The sequence below is a fragment of the Hoplias malabaricus genome, chromosome 6 (genome assembly GCF_029633855.1).
Source record: "Hoplias malabaricus isolate fHopMal1 chromosome 6, fHopMal1.hap1, whole genome shotgun sequence".
In the NCBI taxonomy this organism is placed as follows: Eukaryota; Metazoa; Chordata; class Actinopteri; order Characiformes; family Erythrinidae; genus Hoplias; species Hoplias malabaricus.
The window spans coordinates 8,329,517-8,352,049 of NC_089805.1; the positions used below are offsets into that span (position 1 = coordinate 8,329,517).

Below are 22,533 nucleotides of genomic sequence, written 5' to 3' on the forward strand. Positions count from 1 at the left end.
TTAAATGTCATGTCTAACAGCTTGAACAGGAAAGAAAACTGAGGTGTGATATATCAACTTCGACATCTCTCATCTAAAGCCTTCAGCAAACTACCTCTATAAGACTAACCGAGCAGCTGCTAAGATTAGTTCCCTTATAATATGGAGATGAATATTACCATATTGAGACTAAAACATATATCAAAATAATTTATTTCAACATTTAATGAATTCGGAAGAAGATCGTGAAACATGCAGAGCTTGTTATTAGGCCTGCCACAATTATTACATAATTCTCTGGAGGGCGGCACAATGGTGCAAAGGGTAGCGTTTCTGACACTGCTCCAGGGAGCTTAAGTAGTGGGTTCAGTCCACATCAAGTCCCAGAAACACGTTGGTAACTGGATTCGAATCTGCTGTCTGTCTGTATGCATGTGAGAGACAGAGACTGGGTGAGTGTGCTATTCCCTGTGATAGACTGTCTGAGGTGTTCCTGCCTTATTCCCAATTTCTGTGTAGGCTCTTGACCCACAAAAGTGGATGAACCAGATACAGATGACCGAATGCCTGATTGGAATTATCACAACCATATAACAACACTAAAACAATATACCTTTATTGGCATTAAATATTAAGAGTTCGGTATTTCTTTGTAAAATAATATTTCAAACAGGAAATGCTGGTGTGTCTCTGTCACACAGCTCCAGTGTCCTGGGGTTGTGGGTTCGAGGCCCGCATCAGGTGAATGAGGAGTTTGGTGTGTTCTTCCTGTGTGCGCGTGGGTTTCCTCCCGGTGGTTCAGTTTCCTCCCACGGTCCAAAAACACACATTGGTAGGTGGATTGGCGACTCAAAAGTGTCCGTAGGTGTGAGTGTGTGATGCCCTGCGAAGGAATGGCGGCCCCTCCAGGGGGTGTCACTGTCTTGCGTTTAGTGATTCCAGGTAGGCTCCGGACTCACCGCAACCCTGAATTGGTTAAGTGGTTACAGACAATGAACATTTTCCAGTCAAATGTATAAAAAAGAAATCCTAGAATGTCTTTGTGTGTCATTTCTTATAGTTTTAATCAAACAGAACCACATTAGACTTAATGATCCCAGGCGTAATACTATCATCTGTTAGGAGGGGTCTTGTGTTCTATGTGGGTTGAGTTTCTGCTTTCCCTGTGGAGAGACCAATGGACCATTGTCAGTTTGAGATGTTTCAAAACACAAGCATTTTAATCAAAGACAAGTTTATAAACTGGATTCAATTTTTATTTCAAACCACAATTGGCCATAATCTCCCTGCTACTGGGGAAAAGATCAAGAATCATTCATTTCATATCCAGAAAATAGACGTTTAAGCAAAAACATGCACAAATGCCTCCACTAAACTATCAATTATAATATCACATTCTCCTGTATTTAGTGTGTGAGGTCTGGGCTCTTTGGTGGTGAGTCTATTGTGTGTAAAACAGCAATTTGTTTGATTTGCAGATTTTTTTTTTTATTTCCATTTCCTTTTCTCAGTAAGGCTTCTTGCAGACCATCTGTGCTGTTTTCTCAAAGTGGAAGAACGAGGAGCAACACCTGTGTATATATATATTTTTTTTATCTAAAGAGAGACTAGAATTTGTTCTTCTCTTCTCTCACATATGCCAGTTTAAAGTAAAGTTTTTGTGGTTTTTAGGTGTCCCCTGTTCTCTTTTACAAGGAAACAGACATGTCTTTGCAGCCTGTGGAGCACTCCTGCGTGAGACTGTGGAAAAATAGCTCCCTGCCTTATGGTTCCCAACTCAGAGCATAATTGGGTGAGAAATAGCCAGTATGATGAGCTACTTTGCATCTACAAACATAGATATTTCAGCACCACAGCCTTCTTTATATCTGATCTTCTTTATAATTCTGCCTGAACAGTAACTGTCTGTGCTTAATGGTGGTTTAGACTGGAAATTACATAACTGAACAATGGTATTATTATTATTATTATAAAAATAAATATAAATATTATTATTAAATAATAAGTACTTACCCAAATTTTTAATATCAACACCCTCTGCACATGCAATAAAACATACAACTTGTGGAGAACACTTCTCAGGTGAGGCTGCGTTCTCTCGCAAACAGCTTTCAAATTCTGAAAACTCAACTGCACAGTCTGTCCTGATTTTCCTGATCACTGGACTGCAGGAACAAGAAGCAGAGTGTTTAGAAATCTTGTACAGACTAATAATAAAATACCAGAAATGCTTGTTTCTCCTGATGTAAAGTTGGTTTGCATTTACCCTTAGTTGTATTTTAACAACAAATAAAAATTTGCATGCTCAGACCACACCCAGAACTCAGCTTAAAGTTGGATATGAACTCTGAGAATGTTGGGGAGGAAGGAGTTCTGGTTGGTTTTTGATGTGGACACAGAAGCTAGAGCCTCCTGTCCCTCAGCAGGAGAAAGCAGTCAAGGAGACGGTTTATGATGTGTCAAATGTGTAAGATGAGGAGTTTCTTTTGCACATACTTCATATTTCATAACAACAAGCAGAGAACTGAGTGTAGACATACTGGGAGGAGGTGCATTGTGCCACTTTCATTTTCAGGTGTTGGCACTCTTGCTGCCAGGTTGCTGGATTAGAAGCAACACAAGCCCCATACTCTTCCATCTCCTTCTGGCAGCACTTGGCTGTAATTTCCAGGGCAGCCTGCCTGAAAACAACAGACAGCGTTACATGATAGTTAGGTGAATATATCATTAAGTTTGTAGAGTCCTGCCTGCCCAACATTTCTTGTAATCTCAAGGATGTCAAAAGTGAGTTAACAGTAGACACTAGGACATTACAGCAAAGAACTGTTTGCAAATAGCTACAAATGTTGGTTTTGGGCAATCATGGCCTAGTGGTCAGAGAAGCCATCTTGGGAAGGTCACCGGTTTGATCCTCATGACCGGCATGAAGGAACAGCACTGTCGTCTTCCCTTAATCCATGGCTGAGGTGCCCTTAACAAGGCACCTAACACCCAACTGCTCCTTGGGCACTAAGAATGGCTGCCCGCAACTCTAGGTGTGTTTACTGCCCCTAATGTGTGTGTGTGTGTATATGTGTGTTCACTGCCACAAACGGGATAAATGTGAAACACATTGTACAATGAACTTTAAACGCATGTTAGAATGTTTTGATCGTTTGTTCCGGATCAATGCCACTCCAATTCATCCCAAATATGTTGGATGTGGTTCTATGATTCCAGGAGTAACCATGGCCACAATGGTAAGAGAAGTGTTTCCCTATGACTGGTAGATAATTGGGGGCTGAGGGAGCGAGAGACCAGCACTGTCTCCTCTTTTAGCATCCACCGCTGAGGTGCCCTTTAGGCAACTAACCCCCAACTGCTCCGCGGGCGCTGGGATGGTACTCTGTTGCTCCGGCTGTGGGTGAGCTCACTCCCCCTAGTGGACTTGTTTGTGTCTGATCACTGCCAAAGATGGGTTAAATCCAGAGGAAATAGTTGACAAAAAAATAAGCGTTTAGCACTTCATCACTCTATCAAAAAATGCACTTACACTGCCCTACAGACAACCTAAAACCGCTTTATATTCGCATGATTCCTTTATATTCATATATTAGTATCGGGTCAGACTCAAATTACTCCTTACTCCCTATGTAGTGCCATACGCAGGTCATACATTGGTGGAAACAGCCTGTAAACGCATTATACTGTGTATTTATATTTTGCGATACTACAGTACTCCTCATTTAGCGAGTAGTGACGGTTTCAGCTAGGGAATCGATATTGGTTTTAACATGTAGTGTGCACTATGCAGGGAGTTAAGAGCCATTTGTGGCACACAGACTACCACCCCTAAAGAAGCGAAAGAAAGAAGGAATGAAGTGAACATAAAATACCCTAACCCGTACTGCTAAAAGGCTGTAATGGCTATAAACACGCACACCAAGAAACTCAAGTGAAAACGCAACGTAATTGTCGATACTCCAGAGGTTAAACAACAGCACTCACATGTTTGACCGTCGGTTTCACCACAGCACAACACGAAGGTTCATAAGCCACATGGATCTAACACCACACAATCAACCGACTCACTGATTGGTTAGAGCGCTGAACTAAGTGCGTTCCTATTGGTTGTTGGCCTATAAATCACGTCATGTGAGGCGGGCTATACAGAAGAAATTTTTATTTTATTTTATTTATTCATATTGAACAATGTATGATGCTCATGCAGATAGACGGACAGTTTAACCGCAATCAAAATAGGCAAAAACAATTATATAAAAGTCCCTTGCCTGTCATATATTAGCCCCCCCCCCAAAAAAAAATAAAATAATTAAAATTAAATAAAACTCTATGTGGCTTAGATATAAATTTACACATTCACACCACTATCTCCTCTTCACTGCTCACTCAGAGATGTTATAAATATATAAAATTTTTGCACAGCAGCAGCTTGAAAGCCCCACCCTGCAAGTTGATAGGATTTATTTTTTTTATGATGTCAGAAACCCTAACTGTTTTAATCTGCCTCTGTGACGGTGTTTCAAACACTCGAGTTTCAAAGTGGAAATGCTCCACCATGGCATTGACTGCTTATTTTGCTCATGATATGTCCCAGTGTATAAACTCCATAACGTCATGCTAATCATGTCAAACATTTAATTTTCATTGGAGGGAGTTATAAGTGCTACAGGTTTCTGTGAATATTTTTAAGTGTACAAATGCACATTTTTCAAGCCCAAAAACCTTATCAAAAACATATATTCTGAGTGTGCTGGATTTTGTGCCTCACTAAATAAGAGACCATAGTTAAATTTCTTTTTTATTATTTTTTTTTCTTTGACTGATCTACAATCAGTTTGAATCTAACCAACTTTAGGAATGTATACAATTCACCAAATAAATAAATAAAAACAAAAATATGTAAGCAAATGCTATTAGGCATTAGCACTATTAGCAACATCCTGACCAGACCATGAATGTAAACACAAAATATGTTTACAATTTTAAAAGAATGAACATATTGAGAATTTGATCATATTTGGACAAATATCAGAAACAATAGCCAGCAAAGTCAACACGTGTGCACACTGGGACAGGCCCGGTTAGTTTGTGACCTTTGTAGTGCACTATGTAGGGAGCACGGCGTGGATTTGAGCGTGACCGATGTTAAATCTGACGTTGTAGTTTTTTGACGGAACTTACGTCTGGTGCCGTACGCTGTTACGTATACGGAAGGCGGCGTACGTTGTGAGCGGCTGCTGAGGTTTTATTGATTTATTTATTTATTTATTTTAGATATTATTTTGTTTGTGTGTGTGGCCGGACAACACGAACGGCGCGCGGCTGCGTTACATACATAATCCGCCGTTTTCACCGGTCAGGAGGAGGCGGAGAGAGCGAGATAGGGAGGGAGGACGGAAAGAGTGAGAGAGATAGAGTGTGTGTGTGTGAGAGAGATAGAGAGATGGACGCGGTGAAACCTCATACAGCAGCGCCTTCCAATAATCACATTGAGCCGCGGGACCGGGGCCCGGTAGACGAGCTCGTGAGTTCGGCGACGTTGTACCGGCGCAGGCCGTGGCTCCTGCACGGCACCGTGCTGCCGTTCGCCACAGTGCTGTATCCTGGCTGGCTCTACGCCTTCTTCGGCGCCTCCGGAGCCGTGACGGAGCAACCGGAGGCCGGACTCCTCGCGCTCGCCGCCATCGGCATCGCGCACATCCTCACCGCGCTCTCCGGTTACTGGTCCGTTCATATGCATTGCTGGCTCACCTGCTCCAAGGTAAACACACAAGTACCGTACACTGCAAAGGGCTTTTACCTAGCAGAGAAGATGTGGTGTAAGTAAACACCAACCAGCCATATCATTAAAAACAGCTCATTGTTTCTAACGTTACATTCATTGTCCATTTTATCAGCTCCACTGACCATGCATATGCTTTGTAGTTCTAAGTTTACAGAATGTAGTACATGTGATGTTCTGTAAAATTTACAGCCCCCCTCCAAAGGGACCAATATACAGCAGGTGTGATTTGAACGAGCCATCATTCTCTGCTGCAGTGACACTGACAAGCTGGTGGTGTGTTAGTGTGTGTTGCGCTGGCATGAGTGGATCAGACACAACAGTTCTGTTGGAGTTTTTAAACCCTGTGCCCACTCACTGTCCTCTCATTAGACGCACTACTTTATTGCTCCTCCGAGTCTACTTTATTGCTCATCTGTTGCTGCCAGTTTGTTGTTCGCCTTCTAGTTCTTTATCAGTTGTCAAAGTACAGTGCCCGTGGGCTGCTGTTGGCTGGATATTTTTGGTGAGTGGAATGTTCTCAGACAAGAAGTGACACAGGGGTTTAAAACTTCAAAGCAAAAGGGGTTTTCACATGAAGCAGGATGCTTTACAGAGCCTAGGGTTACACTGCCCAGCTACAAGCATGGCCTACAGGGTTTTAAAAACCAAGACTTGTAAAGTCTCAAGTATTAACACCCCCTTGCTTTGTAACTTGTAACTGCATTCTCTGATAGAGTGATAAAGTGCTAAAATGCATTTATTGTCACTGTACAAGGTACAGAATATTTTCCTCTGCAGTTTACCCATCTTTGGCAGTTGAGGGTTAGGTGTCTTGTTCAAGGGCACTTCAGCAGTGGATGTTGAGGGAGGAGACAGTGCTGTACCTTCACTCCCCTCCCCCCCCAATCAAGGGATCAAATCAGTGACTTTCCTGTCCCAAGCCCACTACTCTTACCATCAGGCCGCATTTGCGTATAGTGCTGTGCCTTTTTAGTGAGTAGAGAATGAGTAAATGAGTGAACCATTTCTGACACAGCTCATGATTAATGATGTTGTACTGGTGAGAAACAGTATACTTTGCAGAGGGACATTTTTAATACCTACAAAACACTCACTACCGGGACAACACACATGATAATGCAACTACAACATACTTTTTATGTGCCCTCCGTGTTTTTTAAATTTTGTGATGTGATTTAAGGCAGTCAGAATAAACAAATGACATCACTGAGTAGCGAGTGAGTATTCAGATATCACCTTCGTTTGGATTTCTAGGAGCCAAAAGTCAGCAGATTTACTGCTTAGCTTGAAATGTCTGTGAGGCTTTCATAAAATGAAAGTGAAAGGTACATTAAAAAACGCTTATATTTTTGACACAGTGGATTTAAAATTGAAAAACTACACAATGTTTCAAAATCTTGTGAATTGTTAACAGTTACGTTATAAATGTTTGTAGACCTTGTGTGTGGTGTCACAACTCTTCTCCTAAGCACTAAGCTCTCAGTCCTAATTCCACCTTCAGGATCCCACGGTTGCTCCACTCCGGTCTGGTTAGTTCAGCTAGTTCAGCCAGGATGCTTTCCTGAGCAGGACTTCTCAGAAAGACAAAAGGAAATGATTGTCCAATAACACTGTCTCCTGGCTCTCCTCCTATTTACAGCCCTAACTGAAAAGTCCTTTTTGTGAAATGCCCCTGCTCCGTGTCACTGCACTGTTCTGTGTTTAACCAGCAGTTGGATTACAGCATTGGTAAACGGTCAGGTTCTTCCTGAGCTGAATCACACGTTCAGCGAGAGAAAACACGAGAGTGTAGTAAACAACAGGCTTTAGTTGGAAAGTTTATGTAAGAAAATATTATCAATTATCAATTATTAATTGCTGATGAAGAGTATGATGTCTCTTGGTCTTCATCTATGTAACATAAAGCTTAAGTAAGTAAAGCTTAATGTTACATTTATTTATGGTCTACTAAGTGTTTATAGCTTTATGTACAACATAAGATTTCCACCTGCCATAGTACGAGGTAGTGGTTCCCAAAGTTTTCTTCAGTGCCCCTCTTTTGTATTTAAATATATTTTCTAACCCCCCACTCCTGCACACAGTGCTAGCTGTGCTCAGACATACCTCATGTGTTTTCCTTGCTGTGCCACCCTTCAATAGCTGGGAACCACAGGTATAAGGCATTAAATAAATCATGAAATATAGTGGACTCTATTTTAGCACCCTTTCATAGAATGACTCATGTTGTGGTCCCAAGTTTGGTTAGCGCACAAGTCTCTGAGTTTGAATTGAAATAATTGGGGCATGTTGATGTTAAAGATAGAGTGGCAACCTCTGTGCTTACTATACATCTCCAGTCTTGGTCACCTCCACGTTCTCCTGCGTGTGCTGGACAACATGAGAATGTGCAGTGGGAATAAAGCACTTAAGGGAACACTAATTTGAAGTGAAATGATACCGCAGTGTGTGAGAATCTCCTTTTCTGTGTGTTTGTGACAGGAGCCAGATCCAGCAAAGGCCACTTTAGCAAAAGTAATACCCACACCTAACAATGGCTCTGCTGAACTCGTACCACTTCAGAGGGACAAGGTGAGGCTGCCTTCCTTCTTTTATCCTGCATATATACACTGTTATGCAAGGTGTGTGATATTACATTGATGTGCACATTTTGTTTGTTACAAACACTAATAGTTTTGGTTTTTATAGGATGAAGATGGAGAGGAAATCCTATCCTTTGAGTTCCAGAAAATCCGCTACATATTTGACAAAGAGAGGAAGCAATTTTTACCTGTGGCCTTCCCCATTGATCAGACGATGGGCTACTTTCAATCATGGAGGGGCTACCAAGAGGAAGCAGATCTGCGAGCTGCTGAGAAGCGGTACGGGACGAACCGTGCAGAGATGGTGGTGCCGGACTTCCTGGAGCTATTCAAGGAAAGGGCCACTGCCCCGTTCTTTGTCTTCCAGGTGTGTGCCATTAGGATTTTATATTGATGGGTCAGTTAAGTGTTTTCTTCGACTGCACAGCACTTTTATTAGGGATTTTTCATTGAAAACACCACTAGATTTGTTTCCTTCTCTGAGAAACCATCCCAAAATGTTATCTAACGTGTTTGCACCTAACATTCATAGGGGAATATGGTAAAAAATATATATATATATGTCGGGCAGAGCTTTCTTTTAAATGCGCCACCACTAATATACATTTTTTTGGGGTTATTTGTTTTATTTTTATTATGTAAAAGACGTGAAGTGCATTACCTCTGAATGTGAATTCTACTACTGCTCCTTTGTACAAAATAAACCCTTCTGATTTCTCTTTATTATTTACATTTAAATTTGCATAAAAATATACAATCACTGTAATCATAATTTCTTTCATTCAGTGCACATTTGAAGGTATTTTGAGTTATAAATAAGACATTTATTTTGTTGTCCTGCAGGTGTTTTGTGTGGGACTGTGGTGTCTGGATGAGTACTGGTACTACAGTGTCTTCACTCTCTTCATGCTTGTGGCCTTCGAGGCCTCTCTGGTGCAGCAGCAAATGAGAAACATGTCTGAGATCCGCAGAATGGGGAACAAACCATACATGATCCAGGTAAAAAGTGCAGTTTATTTTTCCGAATTTCTGCTCTTCAGAGATTTGATGGTTCTTTGTCTATTTGACTATGGTTTACTGAACTGAGATAATAGACAATTAATTTTTGTTATGTATAAACGTATTGTATCCTCAGGTCTATAGGAACAGAAAATGGCGGCCAATATCCAGTGATGAACTCGTCCCTGGAGATATAGTTTCAGTTGGTAAGTGTCACAGAGTGTAAGATATATTTCACAAGATGTAGAAGACAACATGACGCCTTGTATTTGTCTTTCATTCTCAAGGACATCATCCTTCAGAGTAAACAACATGACGAATGGCCCTCTTAAGGACAAGGCATATATAAAAGACTAATGCTTATTTAAAACATTTCAGTACATTTTGTCCCAGTATTTGAAAAATAATGTATATCATGAAATCTGTTCAGTTAGTTTTTACCTGTATGACTTGGGTTTAATTTGATGGTTAATGTGAATGCTGAGTGACCCAGGACTAGGACAAGATGCAGGACAAATTTCATAATTTTCTCTTTTTGACCTGCTTGTGTTTAACCTATATAAAGATACAAAAATAAATACCAGGCCAGTCCCAAACCTGCAGAAGAGCACTAGTTTATTTATTTATTTTTCTAAGAAGAGTTGTTTATTAGACGGGTTTTTTACAAAGCAGGATTTCTCTGTAAACAGAAGTAGAACAGCTATAATTATCAAGCTCCAAGTGTGTTACAGTGTGTTTTATTTGACCTTGATTCTTAGCGTCTCTGGCAGCTGAGAATCCCTGCTTTGTGAAATAATATCTTTTTTTATTCTAACTCCGCATTCCTGGACCTCATCTGTTTCCAAATCTCACAGGACGCTCTCCTCAGGAGAACCTTGTCCCGTGTGATGTGCTGCTGCTTAGAGGCCGCTGCATTGTGGATGAGGCCATGCTTACGGGGGAGTCAGTACCTCAGATGAAGGTCAGTTTAAGCTGCCAGATGTACAAAATAAAGATGTTGCTGATTCCTTTGTTTGTAAGAGCTCTTGCCTCCCGTCAGACAGCTTGTAGGATCATAACTGGTTTTACCTCTTTTAGAATTCATTTATTTATTCATTCATTATCTGTAACCGCTTATCCAGTTCAGGGTTGCGGTGGGTCAGGAGTGTACCCGGAATCACTGGGTGCAAGGCAGGAACACACCCTGGAGGGGGCACCAGTTCCTCACAGGGTGACACACACACACACAAACACACACACACACGGACATTTATAAGTTGCCAGTCCACCTGCCAACATGTGTTTTTGGACCGTGGAAGGAAACCGGAGCACCCGGAGGAAACCCACACAGACACAGCGAGAACACACGATACTCCTCACAGACAGTCACCCAGAGGAAACCCACACAGACACAGGGAGAACACACCACACTTCTCACAGACAGTCACCCGGAGGAAACCCACACAGACACAGGGAGAACACACCACACTCCTCACAGAGAGTCACCCGCAGTGGTGACTGGAGCTGTGTGACTGCGACACTACCTGCTGCACCACCAAGCCGTTCACCTCTTCAACATGAGGAAATCTGTACACTTGGTAAAACACTTGGTAACACATGGTAAAACTTACCCAACACATTATGGCAAACACTGTTTGGCAACAAGCAGCATTTTCATAACCATTTCCTGTAATAGCTTTCTGTGAGGGAGCTTTTAAAGACATTAAATGCTTTGTATTTCCGATTCCCATCACCACTGAAGCTGAACAGTTCTGACTTGGCAAGTTTCTCTTGATTGGAGCACTAAGCATAAATCCAGTGACTGTTTACCTCTTAATGATTGTATTATGCAGTTGCAATTGGTGGAAATCCCTTTTAAGATCTCTTGCCATATGATTTGACTATGATTATTCAGGAAATTATAAAGTATATTACCTTTATTACTGTTCTAAATATATACGTGAGAGAGAGAAAATTTCTAAAATGCACAGAAACTCTTAAAGTGGGGGTGGAATATATAAAATAAGAGTATATCCTGAGAATGTTACTATGGCCAAGAAATTGCCTGTTTTATTGAGATTTTTATTTCTTATTGATTGTGCCATTTCAAAAACAGTGCATGTGAATCACATATATACTTTTACTCTCACTTTAAGAGCAAAGGCTTTAATAACTTTCAACTGCTGTCTTTGAGCAGAGAAAAAATGAACAAAAGTGTAATTGCTTTGACCTTCTGGGGCTAAAGGAGCACTTCTACAAAGAATTAACTCATAACTGTATGTCTGTAATATATTTAGGAACCTGTTGAGGACTTGGACCCTGAGAGAATATTGGACCTGCAAACAGACTCCCGTTTGCACGTAATCTCAGGAGGCACAAAAGTGGTCCAGCACAGCCCCCCTCTACGCGCCAGCGCTGGCCTCAAACGTTAGTATCACACGGCTCCGTCTGTTTCATTATGTTCTCCCTTTGATTCCAGTCACTGTTTCCTCTTTTTAATCTTAGCACAGAACATGCTGTGAGTCATCTTACACTTGGCTCATTCACAAATGGATTCTCTCTGTTTCCCTCCCTCTCCCCCTCTCCCGTTTCATCTGTGCAGCTGTGGACAATGGCTGTGTAGCATATGTTTTAAGGACAGGGTTCTACACTTCACAGGTGAGGAGATTTCATCAACTGGAAATGACTCCTTGTAACCGTAGATTCTTCATTGTATATAGATTAAAGTATAAATCCAGTACATTGGTTGTTTACCAGATAATATCATCTGTCATCATTACATGACCCCTGGTTTTATTAATTATGTATAACATAACATGAACTTATTACTTATCTCTAACTTTGCTTTTGGAAAACTGCATTTATACTAGTTATATACCAGTTCCTGTATTATATAATAATAGTAACCTGTTAAAATAATTTAGGAAAAGAAAATCAGTGTTACTCCATACTACATAGACATTTTTGAGTTGTGAACTATAATATTTATATAATTTTAGAGTTCCAGTTTGTGATTTTGAGAAATGTGATGATTGAAACTCTGTGTAACTAAATATATAATATCTAAATGTAAAATTGTATCATGCAATATTAGTTATGACTTATATAATAAGAACACAAGTGCGTACTAAATAGTCTGAATTGTGCTGATATTTTAATTTCAGGGGAAATTATTGCGGACCATATTGTTTGGAGTGAAGAGAGTAACAGCTAACAATTTGGAGACGTTCATCTTCATCCTTTTCCTGCTGGTGTTTGCCATTGCTGCAGCTGTGTATGTGTGGGTCGAGGGTGAGTTATTGCCACACTCTCTACAAGTGAAAACTATGCAGATGGTCAAATTGAAAGTGTTGTAATTGATCTTAATCTGTTATAATTAGTTCTCCTGCGTAGTTTTGTTTAATGCCTTCATACGCAGCTGTGTAAACGTTCCCATCGTGATAGCATCTGCTGAAAATACGTGATAATTTGCGGAGGGCTTTGTTGGAGTGTAAACATTGTTAAAGCTCAAGAGAAGGCAGTAAAATGGGGCCATTACCCATGACAAGCTTACCTTTGTGCACTATTTTCAAAGCAGAGAACATATGTTAAACAGAGCTGCCCCTGTGTGGGGGGCATGTTCTAAGAAACCTATAATAGGAAACTCGGGACTACAAAAATATGGTTTAATCCATTTTTTGTGGGGGTGGGAGGAGGGGGTACTTTACTGTAGTTAATATAATGGATTGTTTCTTTAATACATAGTAATTACAGATGTAAGAACTATGTGGAAACGATGACTATAATCCTTATCCAGAATGCTTGTCCTCTCCAGCATCAGTCTTATATATGATTTCTGTCTCCTTCAGGGACCAAGGATGTGAGCAGGAACAAGTATAAGTTGTTTCTGGAATGCACTCTCATCCTCACCTCTGTAGTGCCACCTGAGCTACCCATCGAGCTCTCACTGGCTGTCAACACCTCTCTCATAGCTCTGGCCAAGCTCTGTGAGTATCTTTGTGACAGAGAGTGTAGGATTTATACACCAAGCTCAATTCATGGAAAGTTAAAATAATATTTCAGCTGTTTTTTCTAATAAACCATGTAGGACCAGCTCATATTTTCAATTTTGTTTTTTGTCAGATGTGTTTTGCACGGAGCCCTTCAGAATTCCTTTTGCTGGAAAGGTGGAGATTTGCTGCTTTGATAAAACTGGAACTCTGACAAGTGACAGCTTGGTCGTGCGTGGAGTGGCAGGACTGAGGTAGAGCCCTGTGTAGTCAACTACACAGTAATATGAGGTGTATTTTATCTCCCGTGTGTGCTACATTCTTTAAGCTCCTGCCTCTGTCTCTCTCACAGAGAAGGAAAAGAGGTGATGCCGGTGTCTGAAATCCCTGTTGAGACTCATAGAATTGTGGCTACATGCCATTCCCTGGTTACACTTGATGACGGTCAGCTGGTGGGTGATCCACTGGAAAAAGCTATGCTGACAGCAGCAGACTGGACCCTAACTAAAGGTCAGATGGGCAATACTTATCCCACAAAATCTTGTTAATTGTTAAGCAAAGTGTGACATATGTCAATAAAAAATCATATCTGTGCCTCTTTTTCCAGATGAAAAGGTGTTTCCTAGAGCCATAAAGACTCCAGGGCTGAAAATCCACCAACGGTTCCACTTTGCCAGTGCTCTGAAGAGAATGTCTGTCCTGGCATCGTACGAAAGACTGGGCTCCACTGAGCTATGCTATATCTCTACTGTCAAAGGAGCTCCAGAGACACTTAGGAGCATGGTAAGCTCTATAGAAATGCTATAGAATTCCTACAGTTAAAGGTACACTAGGTAGTATTTTTATGTTAAAATTACTCCTTCAAAATAATAGGGCTCTGGGCTCAGCACTGCAGGAACCTTCATTTCAGGACAGTGCTGTTAAATGGACTGTAGGGGGAGCCCAGGAGCAAAAATCTTATAGTATTACTTTAACAATAAAGCCCAGCATTTTTAATGTTATATATTATTGCCACCTCTTTATTGTGTTTGATCCAAAATATAATTGAAAACTATTGTCTTCCAGTTTTCACAGTGTCCAGCCAACTATGATGAGGTGCACAGAGAAATGTCCAGAGAAGGAGCCAGAGTCCTAGCCCTCGGATACAAGGAGATGGGGCACCTCAGCCACCAGCAGGTCTTATACTAATGTCTGAAAGACTAATTAACAGCCTTCTGTTATTCTGTGCTAAGATCATTAGCACAGAATAGGAGTGTGGTCATAATGGCTGACCAGTTTGTGTCTGTGTCATTTGTGCCAGGTACGAGAGATGAACCGTGAGGCTCTAGAATGTGATTTGAAATTTGCTGGCTTCATGGTAGTTTCCTGCCCACTCAAGAATGACAGCAAGGCAGTAATCAGAGAGATCCAGGAGGCCTCTCATCATGTGAGTGGTATAAGGATCTCTAAGGTCTTTAAAATATATTAAGACAACATTTTAGAATATTTTCTTTAATACCTTTTTAAAATGGACAGACTCCTTCATGTTACCATTATTTTATATTTATACCACATTACTTCAGTATAAATATATTAGCATATTTTATTGTGACCTGAATCACCAAGGGGAGTATACTTTTGGCTCTTTCAAGTTATGCAGAATAATCATGCAAATAACTAATTAATAATTGTTGAATGTTAGAGGAGGTACAATTGAATGTTTTAAAATAAGAAATCCAAAAAAATCTTTTAGCCTGTAAACCTGTACGGAGATCATGATTTTCAGGCTTTCCCATGCAGTATATTGTCTCTAATATTGTGTCTTTCTGTGTTCAGGTGGTAATGATTACTGGCGACAATCCTCTAACTGCCTGTCACGTAGCCAGAGAGCTCCACTTCATCCAGAAAGAGCACACACTGATCCTTCAGCCCTCCATTCAAGGTACAAGCCATTTAACACCAAGCAAGGCAGCTTTTGACATGTATCATCATTCAGGAAAGAACTAATGTCGCCCATTTAAGTGACATTAAAGAAAGTTAGATAAAAATAGGGGCAATAAACCTTATTATTTGATGAATTCCAGCACAATTTTTGGTGCTTAGGTTAGAGAGATTAGTCCATTTGTTTTGTAGAAACCATAATTTAAGGAGAGTACAGCTTTCAGATCATGAGGCGAAGAATAACAAAGCGTATGTGAACTGCCAGTAGACAGTAGAAAATTGCAATATAAATATCGATCATAAAAACTGCAATTAGATATTTCCCCCAAATCATTCAGCTGTAGTTCTCCCTGCCATTGCATATCTGATTCAGCTCATTAAGTGCTCGGCAGCTGACCTATATTTGAGGCGTGTGCTACACATTCTCATTAGGTAGAGTGGGTTTTTTGCCAATGTCTAGCCTTGTAACAGTAACTGTGAAAGAGAGCATAGATGGATTACATGGCTGATGGTGCTAAGCCAATGAGATGTTCAAGCCTGGTGTTCATTGAAAGTAAAATTACTCTCCAACTTGTGTTCTTTTTATTGCTTTCCCTGCAGGTGAATGGCAGTGGGAGTCTATAGATGGCAGTGTCCATGTACCAATGCCCCCTCCCTCTGTATCAGGGCTGGTCAGTCAATATGACCTTTGTGTGACTGGAGAGGGGCTGACCAGGCTGACCTATGACCCTCGTTTGCTCAGTGCACTGCTGCCACATGTGCAAGTATTTGCCCGTGTCAGCCCAAAACAGAAGGTCAGAAATTTACTGTTGACTATTTCGTATGTATGCTATGAGTTTGCTATTAGAAGAACAACATAGCGGATTATAACCACTTACACTTTCTGTTTGTAAATCTTTTATCATGAAATTGTTTATTTAAAATGAAGGTCCATATGCAGGCATTTACTAGACATTTTGAAATATGGATTAAACGGTTGTATACTTCTCCTTCTTTTAGGAGTTTGTCATAACTAGTCTAAAGGGATTGGGATTTGTGACTCTTATGTGTGGTGACGGGACCAATGATGTTGGAGCACTCAAACATGCCCATATAGGTGAGATTTTAGATTGTATTTTCCTTTTATTTAAATATTTTAAATTATTTATTCACACATAGTATACTACAACATACACTGACCATAATTGGGCTGTCTTTCTCACAGGAGTGGCTCTGTTGGCTAATGCCCCAGAACGCATGCCAGAGAAGAAAAAAAGAGGACGAGAGAAGGAAGCACCTGCTAATGACCCAAAACCCATGCCTCCAATCACAAGTTCAGGGGGAAAATTGAGCTCTAGAGCAGCCAGGCAAAGGGTGATGGCTCAGAGAGAGGAGCAGCTCGCTGCACAGAAGGTGTGTGAAAAAGGGTCACTAATTGATGAGCACTGAGCTAAGCTTGTTTGATCCCAAGCTCACAAATGGTAATTGAACCTGCTGGACCAGTGTTTGATGGTTTAACAGGTGATTTAATACTTCTGTTGATCCTGGTAATTAACAGATACATTTATTCAGGAGTATTTGAGCAGGAAGTCACCAAAATATGCTGGAACAATGCTGGGAATCTCTACTTGAATTATTCTATTATTTTAACATTCTTTAATTTGCCTGCAAAATAACTTGTAAAGTACAAGCCAATGGTGATAAAGCTCACATAGCCACTGTTATTTAAATATTTGGAGTGATGCACATTTAGTGGATTTCATAATATATTCTTTTCAATTATTGAGATTTTACCACTTTAAAGCTGTTTAAGCCCCAGCCAGTAGAGGGCGCAACACACTCACTCACAATCTCACACCCTGGACTCCACCTACATGGACCACGGTTGGCTCATTAGCTGAATGGTCTCATGTCATTGACACTGTTACGCTCATGATGCACAGTCTCCTCAATGTCCTGGACAGTTGATGCATCCTCCTCAGGAAGCAAGGCTGGCTCAGCAGTAGTGTCTGCCTCTGGGCCTGAACACAACACACCTAGCTCCACTAGCTCCAGATTTTAACAAAGTCCTCGATATAGACAGACTGAAGTGGGCAGCAATTTTAATCATCAAAGTCATCCTTTTTGCACAACCGCAACACATCCAAACTCAGCCTGGCTACAAAATCGTCCAAGTGAAATCTAGATGTAGCTATCCTACCTATACTCCTATATTACAACACAGTACCACACAGTGGAACACAACACTCTGGCAAACCTACTAAACAAAGACAACAACAACCATATACAAAGTCACAAAGAAGTCCTGGATAACTGAATATCCCAGATGAGCCCCCAAATATGTTACGCTCCTCAAGGTGAAATAGCTAGGAATAATAAGGAGGCAACGCCTATGTTGTAACCTGTGTATGGCGAGCGCAAGCAAAAACACCACAGCAATAAATGAGTATAAAGAAAACACCAGTTTACTTGGTTACGAGAAAACAGATGGTATGGTACAAATACAAGTATACATAAATACAAATACAAGTGTATATATAAATAGAAGTAAAAAAAAAAAAAAAAGTTAATAGTATTTGTAAACAGCTTATATTGTTAAACACAATTATGGAAAACAGTTAGTAACAGTAAAGGTGGACATTGGATGGTGCCAAAGGAAAAAAAAAAAAAAACACATATGGGCTATACCTGCACGTAACAGACACACTGTTAAAACTTCTGCTCGAATCTAGACATGCTTGGTTAAATTATATGTCTAAGAGGGTTAACTGAGGAGTGTCTATTGCTAATGTTATGGTGTGAGGGCACTTGTTTTCAGGTAATGACACTATGTCAGATGCTGATATAGCATGATTCAGTCTGCTCATTTCAGCCTGCTTTGATGAATAAGGGTGTGTGTGTGTGTGTGATGTTACAGGAGAGAATATGTCAGGTACTGCGGGAGTTGGAAGAGGATCAGCTTCAAGTGGTCAAACTAGGAGACGCCTCTATAGCTGCTCCATTCACGTCAAAACTATCCTCTATACAGTGCAGTAAGTACCAGATATGATGCTGCTATTCGAGTGTTTTAAGCCATCAAGTGTTTTGTCATTCCTTAACTAGTGTATGTTACATTAAACAGTTTCAGAATATAAAATAAATACACCAGACAACATGCATGACAGTAAATACGCAGTATACAAATTTCACGATTCTAATTAGACAACATGACAATATACAGATGAGTGCCATGTTTGTGTACAGCTGTTAAAGTGGCAGTATTTAAATATAGGGGCTCATACAAACATCTGTAAGCTGTAAATTTATAGGTGGGTTGTGGTAGAATAATAAATATAATCTGTGGTTTAATTGGTGAATGTAAAATGCAGTGTAACATAGTATCATCGCTCCTTTTTTTTCAGTCTGTCATGTGATAAAACAGGGCCGTTGCACCCTGGTGACCACACTGCAGATGTTTAAGATCTTGGCTCTAAATGCCCTCGTTTTGGCCTATAGCCAGTCTGTACTCTACCTGGAAGGTGTCAAGTTCAGTGACTTTCAGGCCACTCTTCAAGGCCTGCTTCTTGCCGGCTGCTTCCTCTTCATCTCAAGATCAAAGGTATGAAAACTCTGTCCTATTGTTTTCTACTGCAAAGATTTTGGGCGCTCATGAAAGCTGATGTGGTAGAATGTTATAATAATGTTTCTTGTTCTGGACTGCAGCCCCTGAAGACTTTATCCAAAGAACGGCCCCTGCCCAATATATTCAACCTCTACACTATCCTGACCGTACTGCTCCAGTTTGCTGTGCACTTTTGCAGTCTGGTTTATCTTTACAAAGGAGCACAAAGCAGAAGCCCTCCCAGGTATCATTTTATGTATATCATTTATATATTTTTTATTTACTTTGATTAAATGTTCTCTTCTAATCTCTTTTATATGGTTCTCATTAGCAGAGTGTAATTAATCAGAACTATGCTGCACTTATTTCACAACAATTTTGATCCCAGATGGTTTGTTGTTTTCCCAGTCTAACACACATACTGAGCTTGGTAGATAACAAATAAACACATTGATGTTTTTCTTGCTTAGAGACACATGATGCAGTTAAAGTATTAAGTATTTAGTTTAAGTATTATTACGCCAATTTTGGCCTGTTGGTTGTATGCCTACCATATGTAGAAAAACCTCTCATTACAAGTCCACTACCCCACACCTCCTAGTATTTTCTTTACACCTAAAGACAGGAATTGGACCTTTGGGATAAAGATGTTTTCCAATTTGCAATAATTTCCCGTTTGTTTCATTTCTTTCTTTCTTACAGAGAGGAGCAGTTTGTTGATCTGTATAAGGAGTTTGAGCCCAGCTTGATCAACAGCACTGTGTACATAATGTCTATGGCCATGCAAATGGCTACCTTTGCCATTAATTACAAGGTATTGTATATTTTTAGAGAAAGATTTTATAGTTTTTAAAGCAAGGATTTGTATTTGATTATATGTGGATAGCTGGACCTAAAATTAATTCATTCATCTGTAAGCGCTTATCCAGTTCAGGGTCGCGGTGGGTCCATAGCCTACCTTGAATCACTGGGCGCAAGGCAGGAATACACCCTGGTGGGGGCGCCAGTCCTTCACAGGGCATCACATATATATACACACACACTTTCACTCACACCTACGGACACTTTTGAGTCGCCAATCCACCTACCAACGTGTGTTTTTGGACGGCGGGAGGAAACTGGAGCACCCAGAGAAAACCCACACAGACACAGGGAGAACACACCACACTCCTCACAGACAGTCACCCGGAGGAAACCCACGCAGACACAGGGAGAACACACCACACTCCTCACAGACAGTCACCCGGAGGAAACCCACGCAGACACAGGGAGAACACACCACACTCCTCAGAGACAGTCACCCGGAGGAACCCCCTGCAGACACAGGGAGAACACACCACACTCCTCACAGACAGTCACCCGGAGGAAACCCACGCAGACACAGGGAGAACACACCACACTCCTCAGAGACAGTCACCCGGAGGAACCCCCCGCAGACACAGGGAGAACACACCACACTCCTCACAGACAGTCACCCGGAGGAAACCCACACAGACACAGGGAGAACACACCACACTCCTCACAGACAGTCACCCGGAGGAAACCCACGCAGACACAGGGAGAACACACCACACTCCTCAGAGACAGTCACCCGGAGGAACCCCCCGCAGACACAGGGAGAACACACCACACTCCTCACAGACAGTCACCCGGAGGAAACCCACGCAGACACAGGGAGAACACACCACACTCCTCAGAGACAGTCACCCGGAGGAACCCCCCGCAGACACAGGGAGAACACACCACGCTCCTCACAGACAGTCACCCGGAGGAATCCCACGTGGACCTAAAATTATTATTTATATTTATCTTTGTTATTAGGGGTGTTTTGATTAAGAGATTGTGGGCCAATGCCAATATCAGATTTCTATGGGCATGTCTATTTGTGCACTAAACATTTATAACAGAAATTTGGAAATAGAATGCATCTGCTTAGATCAGCATTAAAGAAAAAATTAAACATATATATTGTTATAACTTCAGTATTTTAAATAAATTGCAGACAGTGTAGCACAGTAGCCCATCACATAAATGCTCTTCCAGTGTACAGTAAACAAGTGAATACTTTTAAGAGATGATCTGCTTTTAACAAAAATATATATTTCTGATATCATCATGCATCCCTAATAGGTGAGTACTTTTAACACAAGTCGAAGTGTACTAATTAAAGGCTGTTTTTCTTCCTCAGGGTCATCCTTTCATGGAATCTCTCACAGAAAATCGTCCCTTGCTATGGAGCATTGCCTTATCTGGTCTTGCGATAGTGGGGCTGCTAACTGGGTCATCACCTGAATTTAATGAGCAGTTTGCCCTTGTGGATATTCCAACAGAGGTGAGAATATGCAGTTCATACCAAAACATTGTGACAGTCATGCTTGCCTCAATACAGGAAGTTGTATGTAGTTTTGTAGGGCTGGCCTAAGCATCAGAGTTACTCATGTTGTTGTTTGTTCTTATATTGTTCTAATCTTTGTTTAATCTGTTTTCTGTGTTTGTGTCCTTGCAGTTTAAGCTGGTGATTGCCCAGGTCCTGGTGTTAGATTTTGTTGCAGCTCTGTTAGTGGACAGAATCTTGCAGTTCCTGCTGGGTAAAGGGACCTTGCGGTTGCCGAACTGAACTGTTTTATCAGTAGTTGCCAAAGCAGCCGCTGCCTCCAGCAAACTTGCCGCAAATGGGAAAGAAGGCAGTCAATGGCGGCAGTCAACTCTGTGACATTCAGAGGAAGCAGGGATGGACAAGCATGGCACTCAATACTGTACACACCCCAGTGTTCCCAGTCTTTTTTCTCATTCTTTATTCCTGTTTTTTTCTATCCTTAGACCCATTGCTTTTCTCCTGATCATATTATCCCCTTCAATCCATTATAACTTCCCCTTCCCTGACCCTGAGAGGCCAAGAAGATAACAGTATTGTGTGGAAAGTGTGTGTGTGTGTTTGATGCGTTTGACTTACGCACCTGACAGGGGCATTCTCTAAGAGAACTGCAGAGTGATTAATTTTTCTTTTTTCATTTTGTAAAAATACAGATGTCTGAGAGACTTATAAAAGACCAAAAACTATGTGTTGCTCTGTGTTTTTTTTAATCACTCTGATTCTAAGTATATAATGTACTGATTCATTATATAAACATTACAAATAATGAGAGCATTTCATTTATAATTTGACAAATAATGGCATATACTAAGCTACACTTTCACATAAAGGCTTCTGTCAACATATTTTCTCCATGTTACCAGTGTTCAACTGTGTTTGGACCATGCAGCAGAATTCACCTAAAACCAGACAAATGTCTGAATTACAAAATATCAGCAAGAAACATTTTTAATTGAAAAACAGATCAGCTTCATGCGCCTTGTAGAGTCAGATTACAGGACAGATCAGTGAGTATTCGGCTCACAAGAATTTTGTCTCTGCCCAGACACCATATATCTCCAAAATGTTAGATGTTTGGTAGTATTTCAATTAATGTTTTACACCATGTGAAGGACATCTATTTTTTAAAAATATAAAGAAATATACAGATGCATCTTTATTTTTATGGACATTTACAGTCTGATTAACGTTTATCATTTTCATGCATTTCATTCTTGAGTTTTGGAAAACGGAGCTTAATTATAAGTGCTCAAGCAGTTCACTGATAAATTTTTTTAAGTGTGTATTACTTTATCTGACTGATTCTGCATACTTGATGTCTATATATTAATTATTTCAAAACGTGT

The 22,533-nt window shown here is 40.7% G+C and overlaps 2 protein-coding genes across 2 annotated transcripts; one reads left to right on the plus strand and one right to left on the minus strand.

Annotated features, from left to right (window-relative positions):
- Positions 1 to 218: 218 nt before the first annotated feature.
- On the minus strand, positions 219 to 4,066 carry LOC136700174 (coiled-coil-helix-coiled-coil-helix domain-containing protein 5). Its single transcript, XM_066675445.1, has 4 exons — positions 3,967 to 4,066; positions 2,520 to 2,660; positions 1,993 to 2,144; positions 219 to 1,142 (listed from the first exon to the last, which is right to left on the minus strand). Coding segments are annotated over exons 1-4 (321 nt in total). The 5' UTR covers positions 3,969 to 4,066; the 3' UTR covers positions 219 to 1,116.
- A 1,136-nt stretch (positions 4,067 to 5,202) lies between these two features.
- Positions 5,203 to 21,882, plus strand: atp13a1 (ATPase 13A1). The gene is made up of 25 exons (XM_066675855.1): positions 5,203 to 5,743; positions 8,246 to 8,335; positions 8,453 to 8,713; positions 9,190 to 9,345; positions 9,482 to 9,551; positions 10,200 to 10,306; positions 11,622 to 11,751; positions 11,927 to 11,982; positions 12,489 to 12,615; positions 13,173 to 13,310; positions 13,447 to 13,567; positions 13,666 to 13,823; positions 13,921 to 14,096; positions 14,379 to 14,489; positions 14,614 to 14,739; positions 15,129 to 15,234; positions 15,834 to 16,027; positions 16,233 to 16,329; positions 16,438 to 16,625; positions 18,130 to 18,244; positions 18,614 to 18,810; positions 18,915 to 19,057; positions 19,516 to 19,627; positions 21,002 to 21,145; positions 21,320 to 21,882. Exons 1-25 carry the CDS (start codon positions 5,426 to 5,428, stop codon positions 21,428 to 21,430), a joined length of 3,552 nt encoding a protein of 1,183 aa, XP_066531952.1. The 5' UTR covers positions 5,203 to 5,425; the 3' UTR covers positions 21,431 to 21,882.
- Positions 21,883 to 22,533: the final 651 nt, after the last annotated feature.